At 35.0% G+C, this 24,873-nt stretch overlaps 2 protein-coding genes across 2 annotated transcripts in view; both read right to left on the reverse strand.

The window, feature by feature from the left end:
- Positions 1–18,468, reverse strand: part of LOC122133976 (myosin-binding protein C, slow-type-like) — a 34,211-nt gene extending 15,743 nt beyond the window's left edge. The window contains exons 1-15 of the mRNA XM_042736536.1: positions 18,248–18,468; positions 12,235–12,252; positions 10,952–11,014; positions 9,258–9,518; positions 8,224–8,271; positions 7,580–7,630; positions 6,762–6,803; positions 6,138–6,179; positions 4,896–5,006; positions 4,633–4,781; positions 4,421–4,538; positions 3,905–3,956; positions 2,947–3,003; positions 803–1,030; positions 64–109 (exon numbers count right to left, since the gene is read on the reverse strand). Of these exons, the coding sequence (XP_042592470.1) occupies positions 64–109; positions 803–1,030; positions 2,947–3,003; positions 3,905–3,956; positions 4,421–4,538; positions 4,633–4,781; positions 4,896–5,006; positions 6,138–6,179; positions 6,762–6,803; positions 7,580–7,630; positions 8,224–8,271; positions 9,258–9,518; positions 10,952–11,014; positions 12,235–12,252; positions 18,248–18,269 (1,308 nt within the window). The 5' untranslated portion in view covers positions 18,270–18,468. The remainder of the gene's footprint in view (positions 1–63; positions 110–802; positions 1,031–2,946; positions 3,004–3,904; positions 3,957–4,420; positions 4,539–4,632; positions 4,782–4,895; positions 5,007–6,137; positions 6,180–6,761; positions 6,804–7,579; positions 7,631–8,223; positions 8,272–9,257; positions 9,519–10,951; positions 11,015–12,234; positions 12,253–18,247) is intronic.
- Positions 18,469–22,010: 3,542 nt separating this feature from the next.
- Positions 22,011–24,751, reverse strand: LOC109052702. The gene is made up of 5 exons (XM_042740915.1): positions 24,429–24,751; positions 24,167–24,263; positions 23,331–23,467; positions 23,027–23,246; positions 22,011–22,728 (listed from the first exon to the last, which is right to left on the reverse strand). Exons 1-5 carry the CDS (start codon positions 24,429–24,431, stop codon positions 22,403–22,405), a joined length of 783 nt encoding a protein of 260 aa, XP_042596849.1. The 5' UTR covers positions 24,432–24,751; the 3' UTR covers positions 22,011–22,402.
- Positions 24,752–24,873: the final 122 nt, after the last annotated feature.

The following is a 24,873-nucleotide window of genomic DNA, read 5'->3' on the forward strand; positions in this document are numbered from 1 at the left end:
TAATAAAAAAAAATAAACTTAAAAATTTATTTAAAATAAAAAACTTACTGATAATATACTCACCCTCAGGCCATCAAAGATGTAGAAAAGTTTCTTTATTAGAATAGGTCTGGAGAAATTTAGCATTACATCATTTGCTCACAAATGGATCCTTTGCAGTGAATGGGTGCCGTCAGAATGAGAGTCCAAACAGCTGATAAAAACATCACAATAATCCACAAGTAATCCACATGACTTCAGTCCATCAGTTAACATCTTGTGAAAGCTGTGTGTTTATAATAAATAAACGATTAGGGCATTTTTAACTCTCATCTGAATAGAAAAGTCATCTGAATCAGGAGAAAAATATGCAGAGATCAAGCAATGAAAACAGTCCAAAATGGCTCATAACAAATATGTTGGTAATTTTGATGTGAGTGGTGTTATTATGAATTATGGATTCCTATTTTTGTAAACAGTGCTTAATCTGTGCAGATTTTTCTCTTGATTCAGATGATTTAAGGTTAAAATGCCATGATTTTTCACACAAGTGCACACCTTTTTACTTCACAAGATGTTAATTGATGGAATGGTGTCATGTTGATTATTTTGATGTATCTCTCAAGTGTTTGGACTCTCATTCTGACGGCACCCATTCACTGCAGAAGATCCACTGGTGAGCATGTGACATAATTGCAAAATTTCTCCAAATCTTTTCTTATAAAGAAAAAAAAAAACTCAATCTACAGCCTAGATAGCCCGAGAGTTATTTTCAGCAAATTTGCAGATGAATAACAGTTTCAATGGAAGAATTTTACATTACATGTGAACTGAATACAGCACATTTATCAAGCAAAGTAAACATCCAGTAGAGTTTAAATCAGCACCTTCACTCTTTTTCTCTTCCTTTTTGGTTTTCTTCAGTCTTTTCAGCAGGCCTCTGAGATCGGTGATGCCATACGTAAAAGCGATCTTCTCATATTCATCAGGTCGGGCATTTTTCAAAATCTCCCACACATCCACCTCAGGAACTTCCTCTTGCTTGTGCTCCCTGACATCACAGAGCAGTAAGACAGTAAGAGGTCAGAGGTCATGGCTAGGGCTCTTCAACATGTGTTGAGGAACCAGATCGCTATGTAGGGATGTTCATAGGCTTTAATATGAGAATGATGGATGTTCCACTATTATCCTTCTTATTTCTAGTTCCTCAAGACATGTCACACAAAGAGATGGGCTGGATAACCTGCCTATGTCATTGGTAACCTGTTACAGGGAGAGATGCATCACTAGTTTTTAGCTACACGGTGGTTCACATGATCAAGGAAGGGATGGTACTGTGTTTATGACTGGTGACAAGAATTTAGTGAGGAGCTACAGTACTACTTTTCAATTTCACTATGACTGGAAAGGATAAGGTCAGTAAAAGGGGGAGAACATTGTGTTATCATGTGGTTAACACATGATCGTGATGGATCTACAGACTAAAATCATTTACTAAAAGAGAAGTGTGACATTTGTTTCAGTGTATTATGATGTCATTTATATTAGGAAGATTTATAATTTGGGCTGTCAATGTCCAATTTATTTAGTACAGGTCTCAACATGTGTTTTTAAAGGTTTTAACTGTTTTAATATATATATAGACTAAATTTATAACTTAATCAACATATAATGTAATTAATTTTAATATATTTTGGTTTATTATTATCATATTATCATTTAATTTGTCATTGATCAACAGCCTTAATTATAATTCTTAATTCATTAATAGTAATCTATTGACTCTGTCTTGTAGCTTGAAACTTTACCCATCTCTTTGCAGGATTCCTATCTAAACACATCCACCAATGTTGTTGGTTTCTTTTATATTAGGGTTAGAAGTCAGGGTTTGTTATTAGGAGTGAATATTGTTGTTATACATGATCACAGACGTTAAACATGATCAGGGTGTGAGACGGTTATATTAGTCATCACCAGTTTTTGTCATTCAGCCCTCTTCTTACCCAGACATTTCCCTGAATGTCCAGACGTAACATTATTATTTTCATGTTTTAATGTGTGTTTCAAATCTGTAGTTGTTCAGGCAAGTATTAAGAACACTGAAAGTTTGCAGTTGCAGTTGTGTGTCTTGTTTCTCGAGTATAAATCAAGATTACATTAACAAAAGTAGCGATAACACTATTTCACAGCTTCATGTAGAAGTGTTCCATCAACAACTCGTAAATGAGTGGAAAATGTGCCCTTTTCATCCTGTTCTGAATTTCAAAGGGTTGTTTCCATCATTTCGGAGCATTGCTGAATCTTTTATGAATGCTGTCTTTAAATAAAGTGTTACCGGACTACAGTAGGCCAACACTCTTGCTTATACAGTCCCTGTTCAGGTCATGCTTGGGAAGCTAAAGGATTATATTACTTACCAGTGATAACGTCTAATCGTTTAATTACCTACGATACTAACCTGCCTTGTCTGAAAGCGTAGGGAAGAAAAAAAGAGACAAGCCAGGATAATTTTCGAACTTTTTTTCTCAATTATGCAGGGGTTTAGCTTCTGCTATTTAGCTAACAACAGAACACTAAAACAAAACCTCATGAAAAAAAGATAAAAAAAAAAAAAACTAAAAAAAATAAGGATGTGTAAATGAAGATACTGTGTGTGAATCCAGTATTTCCTTTATGTTGGCAACAAAATACACTTGTTGATACAGTCTTATTATTATGCCAAAATGTATATTAATTATAATAATGATAATTGCACATAAATATTGTTTTCCACATTACAGGATGGCTAAATATTTTAAGGGAAGAGTAGTTGCCTTATTTTAAGAGTGCAAAAAGATACTGTTGGATATTAGCAACAGTGTAAAATAAAGTATGAAGAAAAAGACACCCCTGTCAGGGCTTAAGAAAAAAAAAGGAAAAAAATAAAGAAGGATTTTTCCAACATACTGAACATACCACATATCTCACATAAGCCCAATAAACCCAATAAATCCAAGCTCGCCTGCATCGTCTTGGCCATCAGTGCTGTTGTTCACAAGAGATTAATGGAAACTGAATCAGAAAAGTCACAAACATCAGAATCAAACAATGCTAAAAGAACAACGCAAGAGCCTGCAATCTCTGCATCCAAATGAATGTAGAATTGAGGTGTACACAAGAACCTTTCGCGTGGCAGCCGCGTGCAAGAGCACTGGTGTTGGGCGAACTGATTTGTGCACAAGCTACCAAGGGTGATCCTATAAGTGGACTCATGACTGATTCTCCCAGAAGTACTTTGGGAGAACAGTATGAGCTTGGATGGTTTGCGTTGCTTTCTGACACATTGTTGGGGTGGAAATTCCCAGTGCAAGCGTTGGCCTTTGAACAGTTCAACACATTGGTTTGGTTGGTTGGTTGGTTTGGTCGACGGGTTGATTTGATGGTAAATATTTTTGACAAAATGGTTAACTGAGAACTTTCTGGTAATCCAGTCCTTCAACAAACCATGTTTATGTACATCGGTTTGTTGAGGAATACTGGAACAGAAGTCCAGTTTGAATTCATTAAACATTCACAGAGAAGATCTTCTGGCATTTTAATGCAACATTTATGCTGGAAATTAATATTTTAGGATTTTCCAAGTCAAGTGTGATTTACTTTTAATTCTGAATGATATAGTATCATATAATTTATATATTTCTAATATAAATAAATTATATATCATGATATAATTGCTAAATTTCACCTGTATGTGCTGTGAAAAAAAAAAACTGCTTAATAATGACCAGAATTTAGAAACAATCTAATAGCATACTGTAACATTATAACTTTATTATTGATTTTATTACTAAAAACATGGTTTTATTTTTTCTGCCATTTTCTTCTGAACATTGCTATTCAATTTCTTTTGATAAAAATTATTTTCAGGAGGAGGTTCCCCCTTTACCTTCTTTTGAAAGCTGAGCGGATATCAATGTTTAGAGAACCCTCTGGGATTTCTGGAGGGGAAAAAAACAGCAGAAATAGAAAAAATAATGAAATACAGTAAATGGATAAAATGTACACTACCATTCAAAAGTTCAGTAAGATTTTTTTTTATGTTTTTGTCTCTTATGCTCACTAAGACTGTATGTATTTGATTGAAAAATAGAGTAAATCAGTTATGTTGTGACATATTATTACAAATAACTGTTTTCTATTTGAATATATTTTTTAAAATGTAATTTATTTCTGTGATGCAAAACTGTCTTTTCAGCAGTCATTACTTCAGTCTTCAGTGTCACATGATCTTTCAGAAATCTGATTTGCTGCTCAAGAAACATCTTCTGAAATCTTTTGTAACATTATAATATGAAGTCTTTACTGTCACGTTTGATCAGTGTTAATTAAAATCATACTGACCCCAGACTTTTGAATGGTAGTTTTGGTGTCTGTGTTTGTCGTGTTGAATCAGAAAACAAACCTTTGACCTCCAGGTCAAAAGAGCAGCTATCAAATTTGTCTTTGTAGGTGACCTCACATCTGTAATTCCCTGCATAGTTCTCCTTTGCCTTAATAATGTGCATCTCAAAGGTGTGAATCTACAGCAAAGGGAAAATCAATGCCTAATATTGCTAGAAGAATAGGAAAGTTATGAAAATGTTTCTTTACAATGCATTGTTTGAGTGGGATCACCTTGGTAAAGCGATCAAACGATTCTTTAAGCTGCAGATGCTTCCCCGTCTTGCTAGCCAGATCCATCCACTTTCCTTTGAACCACTTAATGGTTGGTTTACGAAGCAAGTCTTTGGCCTCCACCTTAGCAACGAAGGTGATGTCTCCACCTTTCAAACAACAATATAATAAATGTTTAATGTTTTGAAATGTCGTGAGATCTTAAGGATGTGAATAAGAGCTTGAAAATGAACAAAACCCATTATAAAGCTGCGATTACTGACCTACATTGATGGAACCACTCTGTGGCCGTTCAATCAACAGAGTCGAGAGTGGCGGAGTGTCATTTTGTTTTTCGATCTCCTCGGAAGGCTGTCCGTCCCCCAGAGACCACACTGACCAATTAAGAGAAAGAACACACTTATCACACTCGTACATTTTTGTTAATTTTATAATAACTTTCATTTTTATTAGCATATTATATAATACTTAATAGATACATTGGGTATAGAAAAGAATCACCCACCCCCACCACCCTTTAAAATAATCACATTTTGTTGCTTTGCAGGCTTTTCCATTGAAGTTGTCAATGGAAAAAAGGTTTACCTTCCCACATGATAATGACCCAAAGCACACAGCAAAACTGAGCACACAGTGATTAAAGGAGAAAAAAGGTGAATCTTTCACTTGGATGTTGTTGCACTGAGTAGATACAGCTGAATAAAACAAAAACTGTGTCCGTCTTAATTTCAGGCTGCAAAGCAACAAAATGTGATTTTTTAAAAGGGGGTGATTCTTTTCTTTAATTACAGTAGTTAGTGCACATTAAAATATGAATATCTCTAAATTTATATTTAAATATAATCATTTTCAATTTCTTGATGAAAGTTATTATAAAATGTTTTAAATCCATATATCTTCCAGTCATCCAATTGCCTTAACTGACACACACACACACACACACACACACACACACACACACACACACACACACACACACACACACACACACACACACACACACAAGTACTCAACAAACACACTGTGACACATCGCCATCACACATTGCTGCCACAAAGCAACATGGAAAGCATAAAGACACTGAAAAATGACCTTTAAGAGGGAAAAGAGAGAGTCGGTTAACATATGTAAATATACATTGTGTAGCAAAATCATTTCGGAAAATATTCAGATTGCTCAATGAGATTTCACAGATGATTTTAGTCAATGATCAATGATGAGATTAAATCTTTTCTGAATAAAAATATAAACTGTGCCATTCATTTTCCCATCGAGTGTGAGAAGCCAGATGATCTCCAAAACCCCTCAAGTTTCTTTCAAGATGGGGTTTGGGATTATTACACCACTCTAGCCAAATGTACCCATATGCCGGTTCCATTTGGCTGTCCATTGTGGGAAAATAAGGCACTATAGAAAGCGTCTAATGACTAGACATAGTCATACTGCAGTCTGTGTTTTTGGCTTCTAGGGATCAGTTAAAGCATCTACTGTAGTTATAAAATTACCTGAGTCTTTCCTCCCCCTGGTTGACTCAGGGTCGCTATCATCTAAACAGAGACAGAGAGAAATTTACAGCATATTATAAGAAATATTACTGTAAAGTCCGTTGCGGCCAACACACTGTAACACACAATGGCACATATAAAAAACATGAACAAAACGCAGGAACGGATTGTTAATGGCACTCTATTTAGGGAAATGTGACATAATGGTTGCATGATCAATTGTCTTTCCAGGAAACATTGTGCTTGATTGTGCTCAGAATATTTGCATATTTACATACAACTGTTAGCCTAGTTTTTAATTGCTTAAAAATATCAAGGGTGTTTTTCTTTAAAATGAATTAAATATGATAAATAATTGTTATAATATTCTAACAACTATTATAATGTTTTAGCAATGCCAATGTCATAAAAGTATGTTTTATAGTGACATAAAAGACAGAATGAGTAGAATCCTTAGAGGAATTGTATTGGAAAGTGTTACACTGGAAGTAAATGTAAATTTAAAGGGCAAGGCTCTATTGTAAATAACCTTATTAAACCTGAACCTGTTCGATCAAATTAATGTTCACATATAATCTCTGGGTAGAAAGTAATAGGGGGTATTAATCAGTAAAAGACTCTTACAAGGAAGGTCAATAGAAAGTTTCTTGGGAGTGCTGCCGTCCTCTGTGAAAGAAAGCAAAATATTATTTAATATGAGTATCTGTTTTTGCCAAGTGAAGGGATGTTTATTGGCCTAAAAATGTAATGATGAAAAGTTCAATTTAATAAAACATTGCATATATTGACAGTTTTTTCTTTTAATTAATTTTCTTCCTTTTCCCCTTTTTATTTCCTTTTCCCCTTAATTTTACATTTTATTTTAATTTACAATACATGTAAAACATCATTAGAACATTGTATTAAATGCAAAAACATGAATTGTGCATTTCTGTACAAGCATTATGTGTATAAATACTGTATACACATCAGATGTCTTCTGCATCTCTTCCTTTATATAGATATGATTATATATTATATAAAGGGTCCAAATGCTTGTAGGAATCAGGCAAAAATCACAAACATTAAGTGCATGTGTTTTTGCACATATGTTTACATTTACATTTATGCATTTAGCAGACACTTTTATCCAAAGTGACTTACAGTGCATTCAGGCTAACATTTTTTTTTACCTAACATGTGTTCTCTGGGAATCGAACCCACAACCTTTTGCGCTGCTAATGCAATGCTCTACCACTGTTCCTTTGCAAGTTTCAACTAGAGCTGTAAATATAAATTTTTAGTCCAAACTTTAGCTGGGTTTATTCATAAATTCTTATACCTTCTGAAGTTTTTGCTTTATGTTGAATTCCAAAAGCTCCCATGACATTTTTATAACAAGAACATTAGTAAAGAAGTGTAAAGAGTGATTTTAATGAGGATGGGTCGTCATGGTTACCAACCTGCTGGAGGTGGAGGTGATGGGGTGCTGGCGGTGACATCACCATCTTTATCTGAAATAAAGGTGTGATTGACACATACACCAACCAATCACTGAACTCCATTTCCAGCCGTAGATCAAACTCAGCATGCATACATGAACTTTAAATTCAACATGAACCCACTTACAAGTAAAATATGGAATGCTGGGAATGATGTTTGCTGGTGTCTTGGACAAGCACGACAGTGACTTTGATGTGGCTGTGTATACGTGTGTGAGGATGAAGTGTGATAAGAGTGTGTTTTGCAAGACAGAAGCGATATGTGTACAACCACATGCTTATCTGATGGCCCGCCATGATGTGAAGCAACACACGTGGATGAAAGGAAGTGTGAGGTTATATTTTGGCTTGCCGGTGAAACCCATGAGCATTATTTTGCGATGCACAGAGAAAAGCTATGCTTCAATTATTGCAGAAGATTCATTTTGTTGCTACAGGAACAGATTCAGCAACTTTATGCGGCCTATACTCGAATACTTGACAAAGCCACATTATTAAAGCTTCAGAGAAAACACAGTGAGTATAAATGCTTAAAGCACATATACACACATCCCCACACAAAACACACACTGACTGATCCTCTATCCTCTGTTGTCATACAATACCTTTTTTAGTGGCAGCTATTGTCTCATCAGACTTCTTCATTGAAGGTGCTGATTAGTATAAAATCAAATGTAAGTGGACACACAAATACAAATAGACTACTTATAAACTAGATTACAACATCTCTGTCGACTTTTCTTACTCTTTTGGACTTGCTCCGGGGATTTACATCACACACATGCATGCTAGAGGCCACATATCTCACAGGCACTGTCAGTACAGAGCTTTAAAGACTATAGAAAGTTGAATTAAATATAACATTTGCATCATAAAGTTGTAAAAAGGAAAGAAGAATTTCATTACTTTCCTGTACAGGTTAAAGTGAAAGAAACCTTGGTAGTGAGAGATCTGGTAGAAACACCAGGTTCAAAACATGTGGTGCCGTTAAAACATTACAGATCTAGATCAGGTCAAGAATATTAGATAATTAGACACGTTAGACAAGTTGAACATCCCTGATTTTGGTTCAGCGAAACAAATATGATGGTTACTGATACTGGTTATTGATGCTTCTGTGGATATCAGTGATTAGGAAAGTTTTGTCCTTATTTCAGCTTTGTCGGCTCCACATGTACTTGACCCAAACTTGCAGGTGTTGGGGAGAAAATAACTAAGCAGTCTTACTTTAGTACATATTTTTAGTAGTTTAATAGTACTTAAGTACTGTATATTTGACTTAAAAATGCTAATATGGAGAAAACGGCTCCTTTAAGGTCATATTACAGTCGTCAAATTTTAAGGTCACATGACCAGATGAATACCATTCATCTCAATAGTCTGTAATGGTCAGTCAAAAAACTGAGTGCACCTTGAAATACTGCTGTCGTTATGTAATTATTGCTTTTGTTTTCAATCAATGTTCTTTTTTTTAAGTTCATTAGTTCAATGTAATGTCCTTTAACGTATCTTCTAAAGTTGTCACTCAGTTGCGATTCTCATTGTTTTTCTGTAGCTTGTATCTTTGCGAACTAGTTTTAAAGTAGCTTCCCCAACACTGGCAAGTTGTTATTGGGGTTTTATTCTTAGCAATACTCACCAGGAGCTTTTGAAGTGCCGGGCTGCTCTTCTTTTACCTCAGTCCCCTCGACACGCTTCTTAGCCTGTGTTGGCTCTGGTTCATTGTGGCCGTTTTCTACAGGCTGTGGGTCTGTGACCTCACCCTCTACTGGCTCTATCTCAGTCACCACAATTACTACAGGTTGTGGCTGAGGGGCCTTGGCAGCAGGTATGGGCACGGCTGCCTCTGGTTCTGTGATTTTCACTCTGGCCTCTGTGTCTTTGGATGCCACTTTAGCCTCTGTACAGCAAACACAGCCAGGCTAGAGCAGCAAGACTTCAGGAAGCCATCTTCAACCCAAATGCTTACACATGCACACACTCACATAGATGTAGAGTGACTAATGGTCAAAGTACATTACAAAAATTTGCCAAATTTGCATGTTTGGTTTGATATACATATTTATTTAGATTGAATTTTATGGCATTTTTCAAGTTCAATTGAAAATGGTCAAGTAACAGAAACAGATCTCGTCACTTTACATATATGAAACTGTAAATCCCAAAAGAAGCAAAGTACAACAGGCTGTGCAAGCATCTACTTGTGCAGTATTAAAAATTAAAAATTCTGTTAATTATTCTCATGCACAAAATGTCTAAAAATATATTTTTAATATAAAATAAAATATTATTTTATTATATATTTTTTATTATATATTTATTAATCTGCATTGTATTCAGTAACTAGTAAATAATGAGAATTAATTATTCTCATGCATAAATTACAAATGGTTTACATATAGTGTAAATTTATTTTAAAATATGTACGTTAATAATAAAAATTATAATATAATATTCATATATAAATATTCATATATTAAAATATTATAAATGTACGTTTTTTTTAAATACCCATATATTAGTGCACAACAACTACAGTAAATAATGAGAATGAATTATTCTCCTTCTCATATTTTAAGTATATTGTATATTTATTTAAATACATCCTTTAATAATAAAAATATAATATAATATAATATAATATAATATAATATATAAATAAAAAAGTAACATTTAATGTGTATTTTTATTTAAATATGCTTTATATTAAAATATATACTTTAAAATAAAAATATAATATTTTTATAATATTATACATTGAAATGTTTAAATATCCATATATTTGTACATAACCACTGTCCACGGTGGTGAATTTTCCATTTCTACTGTAGTCAGCTTTATTTTGAAAGCACAATAAACAGTTGATGCCTGCACAGATGTCTTTCTGTGGTTGTCCTTTGCTTCTTTTCATATACTATACCTTTTCATCGTACCTTTCCATAAACATAAAAAAAAAATCCTGCCATCTATAAACTAGTCTAGGCATTAGTACAGATGCAGGTGTGGGGCATTCATTTGTGTCAGTGTGAACCCTTAAAAAGCCCATAGTGTGTATGTGTGTGTGTGTGTGTGTGTGTGTGTGTGTGTGTGTGTGTGTGTATGTGTGTGTGTGTGTGAGGTTTGTACACTTGTAGTTTGTGTGCTGATTTACCTGAACTGTTGTGGTCACAAAGTGATCATTTGGTGGAAATCACAGTGGAACAAACACAAACACTCTCACACACGTGAGGTAAGAGTGCCGTGGGTGAAACTTAGATGTGAAAGAAACCCAAAGGAAGGGGAGTAAAAGAGTGAGGTGGGGGGGGGGGCAGAGTTACATGGTTGGACACCTACCTTTCGGTGTCACCACAACCGAATTCTCAGATGGGGCGTCACCAGAGTCTGGGGCAACATTCTCTGAGTGTGACAGACACAGCGGAGGAATGCAAGTGCCTCTTTCAAAGCATGAAGCGTCAGCAACACATACAGACACACACATATGCTAAAGGACAGGAGACGATACAATATACTCACTCTCAGACACTTATATACATTTATATACAGATATATAAAAATCTTATCACACGCACACACACAGTGGGCCTCATTCATAAAACACAAGCAAAAGAAACTTCTGCTTGTCTTTCATAAAAGAAGTCCACTATCAGGACAGAAGGAAATGGAGAACTCCCCAAAACATTCCTGTTCTAGAAAGTGAAAGAAAATAAAATGATCTCTGAAGCGTGAACTGGACATCATTTAATAACATATGTAATTTTTTTGTATATGTCAGTTATTTATATAGAGTTTCTTTCTATCACTGGCTGTAAATAGTATTCGTATAATATCAAATATATCCAAATGCTACCCCTGTGATAGGAAACCATAGCCAGAAAGGTCTGCAAAGTAAGCAGCTCTACAAGCCAAAAATCATTCTAGAACCTCTAATGAGACGTGTATGTTATCAGCACGCTGGTAACACATGCCTTAAATGTCCTCTGAATGAACAACTCATGATCAGCTGCACAGAATACAGGGAGATTCAGATCGTTTGACTGATATCTGAAATAACAGCGATACTCATCTGGTGAGTACTGCACATTTGTGCCGCTGTGGTCACCAGTGCTGTAACCTTGTGGCCTTATTGAATGCTTTGTTGCTTAAAGCAAAAATTGTGTCACACAAAACATCAACATCAGTACTTCCAGCGTCAGACATACTGCTTGGTTTGACCATAACCTCTGTTTAAACTGTGCTTCATACATCGCTACACTATTTACAGTATTGACATTACTTACGATAAAGTCACTCACGATAAAGTCACTCCGTTCCCTTGACAATATACTGCTCCTTTTTTCACTCGCCGACTAGTAAAAATGCCCTTGGATTACTGAAGGATTTATATAGATGACTAAAACTCAGAAGCAAAATACATCGTGCCTAAAGTGAAAATTTTCGCAAAAGGCTTTAGTGACTGGCTGACTTAATAAATACTACATATTTATTTTTTGTCAGAACAGGTTTAAAGATGTTTTCCCCTCCCAATCATTGACTCAAATTTAACGTTGTCCATTCACTCATTAAAAACTGATCCAGGATGAGGCAAACAAGGTTTTCTTAAGAAATTCAGCACTCACCTTCAGGTTGGCCATCATCTGTCAGGAAAAAAAAGAAAAACAGCTACATGAAGTTTCCTTTTTTTTTTAGGTAACGAAGCTTTAAAATATATATAAAATATTTGGACACTTGATGTCTAAATGTCTTTCCATTAAATAACAAAAACCACTTCATTTGAAAACAAAGGTTGTGTTGACTTTACCAAATAATGCCATTTGGTTTAATATTTTGTTATCTACTGTAATAACATTTTATTTCTGGATAATTTTTTGGGGCCACTCTATTTGTAGTTTATATACAGAGCTATGAGGGGAGCTTTGTTTGTCTTTAAAGCATTTAGTTTTAAACCGGGTGTCAGTATGCAGTGTTGTGTTAGTTGCAGTGCATATGTCTAGACGTATAGCAATAGCAAACAGTTTAAAGAGGCACATGTTGACACAGCGTTACAGTAAACCCAGTAGAGCATGATGAAAGTGCTCTTGTAGACACTAGTAAGGTGATTAGGGGAGTTAAACAAAAGCCTAACAAGATCAATGAACACACACATTCCTCTGTATGACTGTTCTCAAATAAACCAACTATTGTATTTATAGATTATATAGCATGGACACATGACTGGCACCTGACTCTTTTCAGAGCAGACAAAGCTGAAAATGAACTTAGCCTATCTCATCTTTGATTTTTCTTAGAAAGCCCTGATGCTAAATGTACTGTATACCTATAAACAGAGTGCTGAACAGAAAGTGCTACAGGAATGAAAACGAAATGTCAATAGCTTCTGCTAGAGAGCAATGAGATTAAATTTGAATAAATAACATTTTAAAATATACTGAAATAGAAAACACTTATTTTAAATTGTAAGGTTATTTCACAATATTACTGTTTTTACTGTATTTTTAATCAAATAAATGCAGCTTTTGTGAGCATGAGATATTTCGTTTAAAAACATTACAAAATCTTTTAAAAGGTGATGTATCTGCTGAGAAAATCCCGGTAATCTCACACGTGTCTCCATTAGAGTTGAAAAAGAGATCTCAACTTTGTCTTAAACTGTGTTCCGAAAACTAAAACATTTCTCATCACATATTTCAGAGACCAAATTATTCGATCTCTCCACATTCATTATTGTCGTTTTGCCTGTACCTGATTTTTTTCTCTTTATACCTTCTAGGGAGGTTTAGGGGAAACATATGAGAACAAAAAGACTCTCCTAACCCCTAAAAAACAACCTCTGCTGAGCAAAAAAACCTTCCTCTATTATACATGATGTAAATGTCAGCAGCTTTGTCTCGGCAACCCGCTTCTGTTGCCTTGGCACGGGCTGCTGTGAATTCTATGAGGATGCCAGCCTAGGCTGATCATGGCACAAAAGGATCTCTGTGAAGTGTTCCAAGCGCGAGCGCTTCATTCCTGCCCCCTGCTGCCATGAGCGCATGTGAGGAGTGCCATGCGAACACCTGTGCGCTTCTCCTCGTTTAGCCTCTTGATATTTTTGACATCTCTCAGATTTCAATTCCCTCGTTTTGTTTGCTGTCTCTGTCAGTCCATCTCTCCTTCACTGGGTGTTTTCTACAGTTCACTGTCACTCAGTATAGCCTCTGTTATGTGTGTTCTGTAGCTTCATCATGTCTTGTGTTTTGTTATTGTGATCATCATATGGAGTGTAAAACTCCTCAAAAGTCTTGCCAAAAAAATAATAAAAATCAAATGTGAAATAGCTTGAATTCATGAGACTTGGGACACAATTTTATGGCACCTACAGCAATGTAAAAAACATTTAGTTGGTCCCCTCATTATTAATAATTAATAATAATAATTTCCCCCATAGGCACTATATAAATATAACAATAATGATTATTATATATCAAAAATATTTAACATAATAATTAGTTTTTTAGACGCCTAATTTTATCATAATTTATTTTATCTTTTTTTTTGCATGTAAATTAGATAGACTAGTACTATTTTATTTTATTTTAATTTGTATTATTTTTGACTCTATGTACATGTAACTAGTAAGAGTAATTATTATTAGTATTATAAATCAAGCTCTTTTTGCATGTGAAGTAGCCTTCTCAGACCCATAATCTTTTTATCTTTCTTTCTTTTGATCTTGTGCATGTTGTGAGAAGAGCACTATATCAATGTTATTAATAATAATCATTTTATTTAAGATGAATTATATGAATTAGTCTTTTGAAACACCTAATCTTTTTTTATCTCTTTCTTTTTTTGTCTTGTGCATGATGTCACCCCGCAGATCACGTCTTTTGGACCTCTGCTCAGATTTGGCAATGATGTGGATCCCTCCACCCATTAAAGAGTCATTTATGTCACCACTGAGCTGGCTGGTGTGGCATTCTGCCCGTTTCGAGATCCCCCTGGCTCATCCAGCAATAACGACAATTCTGAAAGGTACCATTTTTACCATCGCAGTGCAGCACAACAGAATGCAGGTATGTTCAGCTGTCCCTACAGCTTCCATGAGGACAGACAGGCTCAGGTTAACCCCCCCTACACATGAACAGTTGTTATAACCAGCCCTCCAGCGTAATGTAGATAGAATTTAACCACTTATTAAAGAACATTTTCAGTTACATGCTTTTTGTCTGACAAGCTAATGCACTGCAGCACAGACTGAAAAAGATTCATAAAAAAAAAGTGTATGAAAGCATGGATACAGCTTTTAGTTTGAGAATCAGTCTTTTTTAACTGTAAAACTGTAAAAAAACAAAAAAAAAAGGGCAGGGAATGACATCGGAGAGCAGATGACAGATTTTTGATGAGTTGATTTATGAGTGGATCTGACATAAAGGAGCAACACTTTGACTTTTTTGACTGAGAAAAAGTGAGAGTGAAATACACAGGGTCCAAAATTAAAACTCACACAAGAAAAAGTTTCCAGTTGGCAGGTAACTGTATAAGGAATCGCAACATAATACATGATAGTTAAAGTAATTGATATGCATGATTAAAACGAATGACATACAGACTATCTACAAATAAAACATTGGGAAACATGTTTTGTAGGATACGTATAATGTTAAATCCTCCAAACTATCATGGCAACAAGTGAAATATTTAATAAGTGAATTTTTTTTTTACATTAAAAGCACTATAATAACAAAACAATTGCCGAAATAAAAACAGAAAAATAAATGATTAAAATATGTGTTTGTGCATGTGTAAACATATATACAGTATATATATATATATATATATATATATATATATATATATACACATATATATATATTATATATATCACACACACACACAAAATCGAAGTTATATTAAAATCTAACTAGATTTTAATATAAAAGAATGCATAATTCATGACTAAAAAGAAATGTTTATATATTTATATATAATGGTGTGTGAATGGAGCTAAATTCGCTTAATTCACACACCATTAGTTGGTGAAAAGTTAATTTTGGGCCCTGGATAAACACAACCCCTGGTAATGTAGGGTGGTTTTGACATGGGGATTCTTTCACCTTTGACCTTATCTGTAAGTCAGTAGTCAAAGACCAGCAAATTATCCTGGTACGGCTCCAGAGATAAACTTTCACTGACTTGAAATACCAAATGTTTGTAGTGTTTCCTTCCATTGTGGTTTTCCTGTGGGATGCTATTTGTGATGTTGGTCTGTGTGGATTTAGGTCATAACCTCCATCCTTTGATATTATTTATCATAGAGATCAAAGTTCAGGCAAACAAGAGCTCAGGATTCTCAGCATGATAGAGACATAAAGTCACTGGGTGAAAGATAGGAGTAAACACAGAGAAGAGCGAGAGAGCAATGGGGATTAAAAGTCTGCTCATTCTGAACTATTCCAAGGGTCTGGAATCCGGTTCCCTGGGGTTCCAGCCACGTTCATCCCTCATCCAGCCTTTTAAAGCCTGGAGACAACACTCCACAGCAACCCCAACTGCCCCTCCCCCCATCAGCTGTTCCCTCAAATTAATGAGAACATCTAATCTTTTTTTTTCTTCTTCTTTTTTCAAACAGGCATGGTCTCAAAGTCTAATACTCTGTCTCTTGAGGTTATTTGTGGAAGGCATCTACTGTAAATGGAATCCATTGTAATTAAATATAATACAGTGGGCACATTATCTCAAACTGTATTTTTATCTTTCACAGCAACCAATTAGAAGCCTCATTTTTTTTGTTACTAAAAAAAGGACAGTTGCACTGCAAAATCATTTTCTTAATCACAATTTTGGTCTTGTTTTCTGATAAAAATATCAAGAAAAAAACATTTCGACATCAATATTTTCGATATTATGGTTTGTTTTCAGAGAATATATTTTTAAGAAATTTTTTTTTTTTCTCACCATATTGGCTAATTGTTGTAATTTTTAAACATCAATCTTTGTGAATTTTATTAGATTTATGCTTAAAATTTGAAAAATAAAAGAAAAATGCATTAATTAAAAATATAGTCTCTAAAAACAACCTTATCCAGTTTTGTTTTCAGGTAATTTTTAATTTTCTTATAAGTGGTATTTCACCTAAAATGAAAATTCTGTAACATAAAAGAAGATATTTTGAGTATTTATTTACTGTATTTGTCCGTACAGTGTACCAGAACTGTTTGGTTACCAATATTCCTCAAATTTCTTCTCTTGTGTTCTGCAGAAAAAAAAAAAGACGGATTTTATTTAATACGGATTTGCAAATGACATGAGAGTGAGTAAATGATGACAGAATTATTCTTTTTAGGTGAACTAACCCTTTAAGGATTTTTAGATGAAAATAAGACATAAATACTGCTTAATAAAATATTTTTATGTATGTTTTCTTGATGGAGCGATGATTTCAGTCACCATTAGCATCTTCTCCAAAGTCTTTTTATTGAAACCCACAAAAAATTCATGGATCAGGCCGCCTGCCTTTTTATTACCAATGTTTATGAGCATCATCAAAATAGCTTCCATAACATCAATCTCCCAAATTCTGCTTCATAATCATTCATTGTCCAGAGGTGGACAGATCCCATCCAGATTGGATATGTTTAGTGATATTAAAATATGAGTCATCCTCAAAGGAAAGCCACAGCCTGACCAAAAAAAAAAAAAAAAAAATTAAATGTCACAAGTGCTTGTCACGTATGATGAAATCTCATAGCATTTCTCAGAGCTGTTGTGCTCATGCATCTGAGAAATCTGCCTTCTTATACTATCCAGACTTTTCCATTTAATAATAGTAATGATGATTCAATGAAGGTCAAAGTACAAGAGCACACACTGTGCAGCATCCTCATACTTCACCATCCATTAGGCAGTGGAAGCTGATCTTTATATCATCACCCCTGAAATATTTGTCTATTTGAGCACGTAGCATCCCCACTGGGCCATCAGCATTGCATCATCTATCAGAAATGCCTCTGGCAACACAGTAAAGCTGAGCTCTATGAAACTCAGCGCCGGGTAAGTCAGCACCATTCCATACCCAGAATCCTGTATACCTCATCTGACTCTGCACTCCATCATAGCAACGGTCATGACAATACTTTCTTTTTATAAAGTTGCTTGGATAACCTCATCATCCAGCACAATGTGAATTCCAAACGTCGCTCCCAGAGTTCCTGATCATCCCTGAGCTTTTTATGTCTGCTTGAGTCATTTTGTCCTTTTGATGCAAAACTTCTTCACCTGCTTCTACTTCTAGCAAACCACCTTGAGCTATATGTTATACGTTATGTTTTGCAGTACTTTATAGACTGTACACTGTTTATTCATTCTCATGCAACTCAGAATACACAATTTTCTGATTTTTTTTTATTTCTCTCTTTAATGCAGCATTGTGGTGTACGTTTGCCTACGCGGAACATTGAAAAGTCAGTTCAGGCTGCTAATTAGTTATTAGCAAGTTTGTTAGTAATGTTGAAGTGGCATCACTAATAAAAGTTGTTGTACATCTTGATTTGGCACCCTAAAACATTTCTCCTACCTTTCGTTCCTTGATCAACAGATTGCCCATTAGACTATGTAATCTGTGGCATAATGATGGACAGAATTTGTTCTCACCTTTCTTTGTGGGCTCAGGCATGTTGAACCGTTCTCTGCTGGACCAGGCACCAGTTGAAGGGATTCAGTGGTGAGTCTGGGCTGCCCAATGAGTGGGGCAGGGGGTGTCCTTTAGCCAAGGGGTGTAGAAACAGACGTGAGGAAAGCTGCACCAGAGAGTTTGGACGTCAGTGAAGATGAGGGCAAGGAAGGAACATGAAGGAGAACATAACAGATCTCGGGTAATGAATAAATGGGGTTTATATAGCGCTCATCCTAGCCACTCCTCTCTCTGTTTGATAATAGAGCCCAAAACCATCCCTAACACCTCCCTCCCCTTCTCTCCTAAAGTCCTGGGGATTAGATGTGGCCCTGTCTCGCTGTGCCCTGTCTCCTCACCAGCTGGAGTCAGACAGCGAGAGGGGCTTTGGATAATGTTGCATTGCAGAAAAAAAGAAGGTATTTCTGTTGACAAGGTGGGGCATTGCTTTGAATATCTCACAAAGCCTTCTGCAGGTTATTTTTTATACTGAATGCTCCACCCTTCAATCGAAATGTAAAAATATACATTTTTGCAATGTGCTTATCTTTCATAATTGATAAAAATATAATAATTAAATTATTTATAAAATATAATAAAATATTAAAACGTATAAATAAAGTGTAAAATTATTTTTTATATTTTATAATTCATAAAAATGTAATAATATAAAAAAAAAAAAAAAAAAAAAAATATTATTATGAACTAATAATAATAATAAAAATAATAATAATAAAGCAATAACACAAAAATGTATAGAAATTTATATAATTAAAAATGTATATATATTTCTATAATTTATAATATATAATATAATAATATATAATAAAAGGTAATAAAATAGTGTATAAAAATAAATGCATAAAATATAATTTAAATTAAATAATAAAAAATACACAATATATATTTTTTAACTACTTTTCATAAAAACATTTTAAATAATATACTACATATTTATCTATTTACCTTACTTAATACATATCTATCAATTTATGTGCAAATATATGTACATATGCAAACTGCGCTTTAATACTTGGTCTTTAATCCTGCCAATGAGTTGTTTGTAATGAATATACGACCCTGCCAGTGGATGATGGGACATTGTAACCAATTTACTATACTAGTAACTACAATTTACTACAATTTACTTCACAAGGCCCATGTCAAGAGCATTCACTGGGTGCATGAAATCGATATTAGTAGGAGATGTTGTCATCCAGGGGTTCCCAGTGTCTAAGCTCCACCCTTTACTAGAAGGCCTCTGGGTGATATTTAGGGCTTAGTGAGAAAAAAAAAGGAAACATTCACTTCACCTTTCAGGCAAGTGCCAGAGATCATTTTGATGTCATCATGTGGATAAGTGCCAGGGGCGGTGTGATCTGAACAACCGGGACTATAAACTCTGTTAAGATGCTGAGCAACGCTTTTATACTCTGTAATTAGAATGCCAGCCTGGCAATGTCAAACTCTGACATTTGACATAACTAGCACGGAAAGACATTGGAACTGTGGGATTGTTTGCCATTGTCAAGACTCTAATAATCTTGTTAATGCTTTAATTCTCATTATAAATCAGGCTCTGCGTCTTGACATGCCAAAGTTTACTTTAGGTTGTAAAATGAAAGATGTGATACGACTTCTCATAAGAAAATTATGTTATTAATTATCAATAATATTTCATAAAAAATACATTTACCTTGTAAAATATTTAAATTTTACATTAAAAAGTAAAAGTTAAACATTAATATTAAACATCTGTACATAGGTGTAATAAAAATATATTTGTACTTAGTGGTTACAACACTTGACAGTTGACCCACTGTCTGTGAAAAGTTGAAATGTAGACATGATTATGGCAAAGATGGAAAAAATAAAATGTCAGCTTCTCAGAGGGTTATATGAATGATGATAAGTAATATTAGATGGTTCTGCTGAGCCTGTAACATATTATGTATTAAGCCAGGACTCTTTTTTTTTTGTAATTTCATGCTGTTGTTATTCTGAAAGACTTTGATAGGAATTAGTCAGCAGTCATTCAATCAGTAGGAATCCATGTTTACAATGGGATTTTTTTCAAAAAGCATGTCACACCCATAAGTATGTGGTCCCATTAACAACATTAATTTGAAAAATGGCTTTTTTAGTTGGTAGTGTGTGATGTAAGTAGATTTTGATCTGTATGAGTTTCTTTCTCCTGTTGAACATAAAAGAAGATATTTTTCAAGAATGTTGGTAACCAAAACAGTCGACGATAGCCATTGACTCCCATACTATAGAAGTTAATGGCTACCGTCAGCTGTTTGGCAGAAACTCATGGAACAGCTTAAGGGGTGAGTAAATAATGACAGAATGTTCTTTTTTCTGTGAACTATCACTTCAAGCATGATTTTTGGCCTTTATTGGTTGTGGACTCTCCAACGAGGAGCCCATTTATAACCCTGTGCGTACAGCTCTTAAAGGCAGGTTGCAGGGAAAGTATCATGTGGGCCTTCCACAAAGTACACACAAAACCATTTGGACCAGACTGGTGGTTAAATCCCCATGAGGATTCAGCTCTCACAGTCACCATAAAAAGCTCAGGCTAGAAAGTCAGAGTGGCACCTGCCTGCACTAATGCACAAACACATAGACACACACGAGAACCTAAACAAAGAAGAACAGGATATCCCCTCAGAATTTCAACATCTTTATTAAGATTCAGTGCATTTAGTAGAATGGAGCTTCTCCCTTTGGAGCAGGCAGTGCTTTAGATGTAGTGATCTAGTATGGAAGCAAGGAATACTCGCTGCAGAAATAGATTCAGAAACAGTCTCTAAATTGCACATTACCATGTGTGAGGAGGACCCTGTGGCCAGTCAGTCAGTCAGTCAGTCAGACAGACCAAACCAAAAATCTGTCTTTTAGTAGAGTGTTAAGTCCAACTTCAGTATCCACAATGATGCCAGTGAAGAGATCGACCTCAACAGCTGCTTACAGTGGCTCCAAAAACCATTTGAACACTTAAGCCACATGCTTAAAAATCTATGCATTTTATTGCAGCATGTAACAAAATCTGGTGGCATTTATTGTAAAGATAGACAGCAGAAGCACATTTAGCATTTCACTAAAAAGAGGATTGTTGGGTTTTAAATGCTAAAATAATAGATCATTCTCAAAGTGTATGCTCAAAATGTTTGGCTTCATTCATTCACTAAAAATTAGCTAATTGCAAAAAAAAATGAATTAGAAAAGTGAAGCTATTTCTGAGAAAAGCACAGTTTCTTTGCAGGTGCCACTTGGTTTGAGATTTTGTCATGCATTGACATTCATACATTTTTAACTGTTACCCAGGGTGTCCAAATACTTTTTGTGAGTACAAAACTAAAATTAACTATTAAAAATAATTTTCGTTAAAATAGAAATAGAGCAGAAAATATAAATATTAGATAAAAAAGACAAAAATTTTGCATTGGCAACGAACTGAAATAAAACAAGTTGACGTAACTAAAATTAATCAAACTAAAACTAAAATAAATGGAAATTAAAGCTAAATAGACATTTTGCCTATTTAGCCTTTTGCTATTTAGCCATTAAGTAAATTACTGTCCAGGATTAATAATTAATCATTAATAATAATTAATAAAGTTGCTGTCCAGAAACAAAAAGAAAAAAACAAAAAAAAAAAAAACACACAAGAAAAAAAGGCACAACTGTAGTGGAGAACAACAATCAAAATCTACCGTGTAGCAGCTTTGCCACCTACTGGGAACTAATGAGCAGTGCAGGAAGGAGATATTTAGTCCGTCTTTATTTGTTTTAGCGCTTTTCAAGTTCCAGCTGAAAAACTGATACAGAAACTTGAAATGAAAATTATAATGAAGACGGTTAACTATATATGACAAGCATACACATTTTGTTTTATTTATAAACATGGCTACAAAAGACACTTTTTTAAAAATGCATCAAGTTATGCTAAGAACAGTGAAAAGTAAATCATTTCGATAAGAGTCTGCTATACAAAACACCACAGTTCATCACCTTCATCGAGCAAGAAAAAATAGAAACTAGTTTTACCCTCCTCCTGGTACCAAGGCAACTAAGATATCATGAGAGTAACAAATAATGACCCCAACATACTGGCGACAATCACTGAGCTTTCATTTCAATCCACATGCTGCTTTCTTTATACCATGTTGGCTCTGTAAAGTAGAGAGGGTAGCAACACTAAACTGATAAGTCAGTTTCTTTTTCACTTTAATGATCTCCCCAGAGTGAGCGTAATTTCGCAGGGCACGGGACATTTTCTGGTAGGTCATGGGCATTCGGTTGCCCTTCCTTTGGCCCCATAGCTCTGCCACACGCTCCTTGTGCCTGGCAGAAAAGCGGAAGACACCTACTGAAGCCGACACCCAGGACACACAGTGGGCCATGCCTGGGTCCTCCAGCATCTCGAACAGGAAGTGGAAAAGACGTAGTTTTTTCCCTGCAATCATACAGACAACTGTGGTCAAACAGTGTTTATGTGTGTGCGTTTGTGCGTGAAGGGGTGGGCAAAAGCATATGGAAACTATTTCCCATAAAACTTGCTTGTGTTATGATTGGCATAATTAAGATAAGCATCTCTAAAACATCAATGGTGTACAAGACCAGAGAAAATGAGGGAGAACTGAGATTCTATTTGGCAGTTATGGGTAGGACAGGCCGCTCCCATGCTGCAGTTCCTCTAGGTTATTCCTCACCTTCGAGATAGCATCAAAATAAACCACAAAAGCAGAACTGACCTTTTTCTGCAGGTGTAATGCTGGGCAATGATTCGGCACATTTTTCAGCTGTTGTATTCAGAGTTAAAGGTCTCTCTGGTCCGTTTGGGGCATTTAACACTTGCCCGTTGGGTGCATTGTGAAGGACCAATGACTGATCAATTATGGCATTGCTGTTGCAATTTATCCTGCAGTCCGTATATGAGTCACATCCGTTTCTTTTTGCCAGAGATCCCATGACCTATTCATTTGACAGAAGAACTTGGTTTTAAAATAGAAAAGATTGGGTGAAAAATGACACAAAGTGTTGAACTGAATGGTTTACCTGCTGAGCTGCAGGTGCAGGAGGCTGCAGCTGGGACTTTTCTTGTTCTAATGCATTGCTGAAATGTTCTGCGGCAGATAGCTTCTCTCCAGAAATGTCCACATCTTCACTGGTTGACATGACAGAGAGGTCCCTCACTTCCAATGCATTACAAAAAGAGTTTTTAGCAAGTACGGATTAATAATAATATACTAAAGAAATATATACAGTACTTAAGTGTGAGCTGAAAATTTTTTTTCAGACACTTAATGCATTTACATTAAACTGTATTGTAATTTTAATTAATTGTAAATGCAATTTTTTTCCCACTTATGTACATCTTTATATGTTAATTTATAATACAATTTCATAAGTTCTTCTATGGTTTCTTAAAAGTGTGCATTTATGATCAACTAAAGTATAGTTTAATGTCATTTCTATTGAAACGTGTATGCCATGTATTTAAATATATTTGTAATTACTCATTTGTAATGAGGAAGTTGCAATCAAATACATTTAAAATATATGAAATGTATTATATCAGCAAATAATGTATTAATATCGAATAACACACTGCAGTAAAAAAAAATCTATCAAGTACTTTACTTTAGTATGTTAGTCAACACACCAAAATATGTGTACTTGTATATATTCTTTTAAGATTTGAACAAGTATACACTACAATACAAGTGCACATTCAATACAATGTAGTTTTGAAAAGACACGAAGGTGCATTGGGAAAAAATGGTGTAGGATTTACTCAGAAATTGCTAGTAAATTAGCACATTTGGAAGTAGAAAAAAATCATTCAAAAAATAATTGACAGAACTTTCTATCCTTTTAAGCTTCCTTCTTACTGTTCCATAGGGCTTTTCTTCGAGATTCCTGTCTGTAATGCTCCTCAAGAAATTCCAGAATCACCTCCAAATCGGTCTGATATTTCTGCGGACTGTTCTGGTAGAAGTAGAAATAACTATTTTTAACTCTTACACAACAGTGGCCACTTAAAAAGTATTTGGTTTGCTCTAATATAATGACACTGATACATTTTAAATTGTCCAAATATCTTATTGGGCCACTGTAAAATAAAAACTACATATAAAACATACAATTTCTTACCATGTTATGGAGGGATCCTCACTGTAGGTATTGCTGTTTCAAGTGTCGTTGTATGATAATGAATAACCAATAATTTAAGAAAGGAATGATTGGTAACTATTAGTGTGTTTTACACACAAAACGATGTCTCGTCGAAAAGCTGCAGACCTGTTTTTATCAATAGCAAGGGGCTGTGGGAGTGAACAGGCCTTTCTCAAATGATCTACGACCGAACATAAATAACCAGCCATTTTTTGACCCAAAACCACAGTTTCTGTAGGTCCAAACACACACACCCTGATCTCGGTCTAACACACATCTCTAGCGTCCACCTTTATGGAACCAGTAACCACATCCTCTTCACTCTTAGAGATAACAACCACAGCCACCTAACAATGACATGCAGGCTCCACATAAATAAACACATTCATTTGTGCTCAGATGGTCAAGAACTTTGAAATGTTGA

This window comes from Cyprinus carpio, chromosome A4 (assembly GCF_018340385.1).
Source record: "Cyprinus carpio isolate SPL01 chromosome A4, ASM1834038v1, whole genome shotgun sequence".
In the NCBI taxonomy this organism is placed as follows: domain Eukaryota; kingdom Metazoa; phylum Chordata; class Actinopteri; order Cypriniformes; family Cyprinidae; genus Cyprinus; species Cyprinus carpio.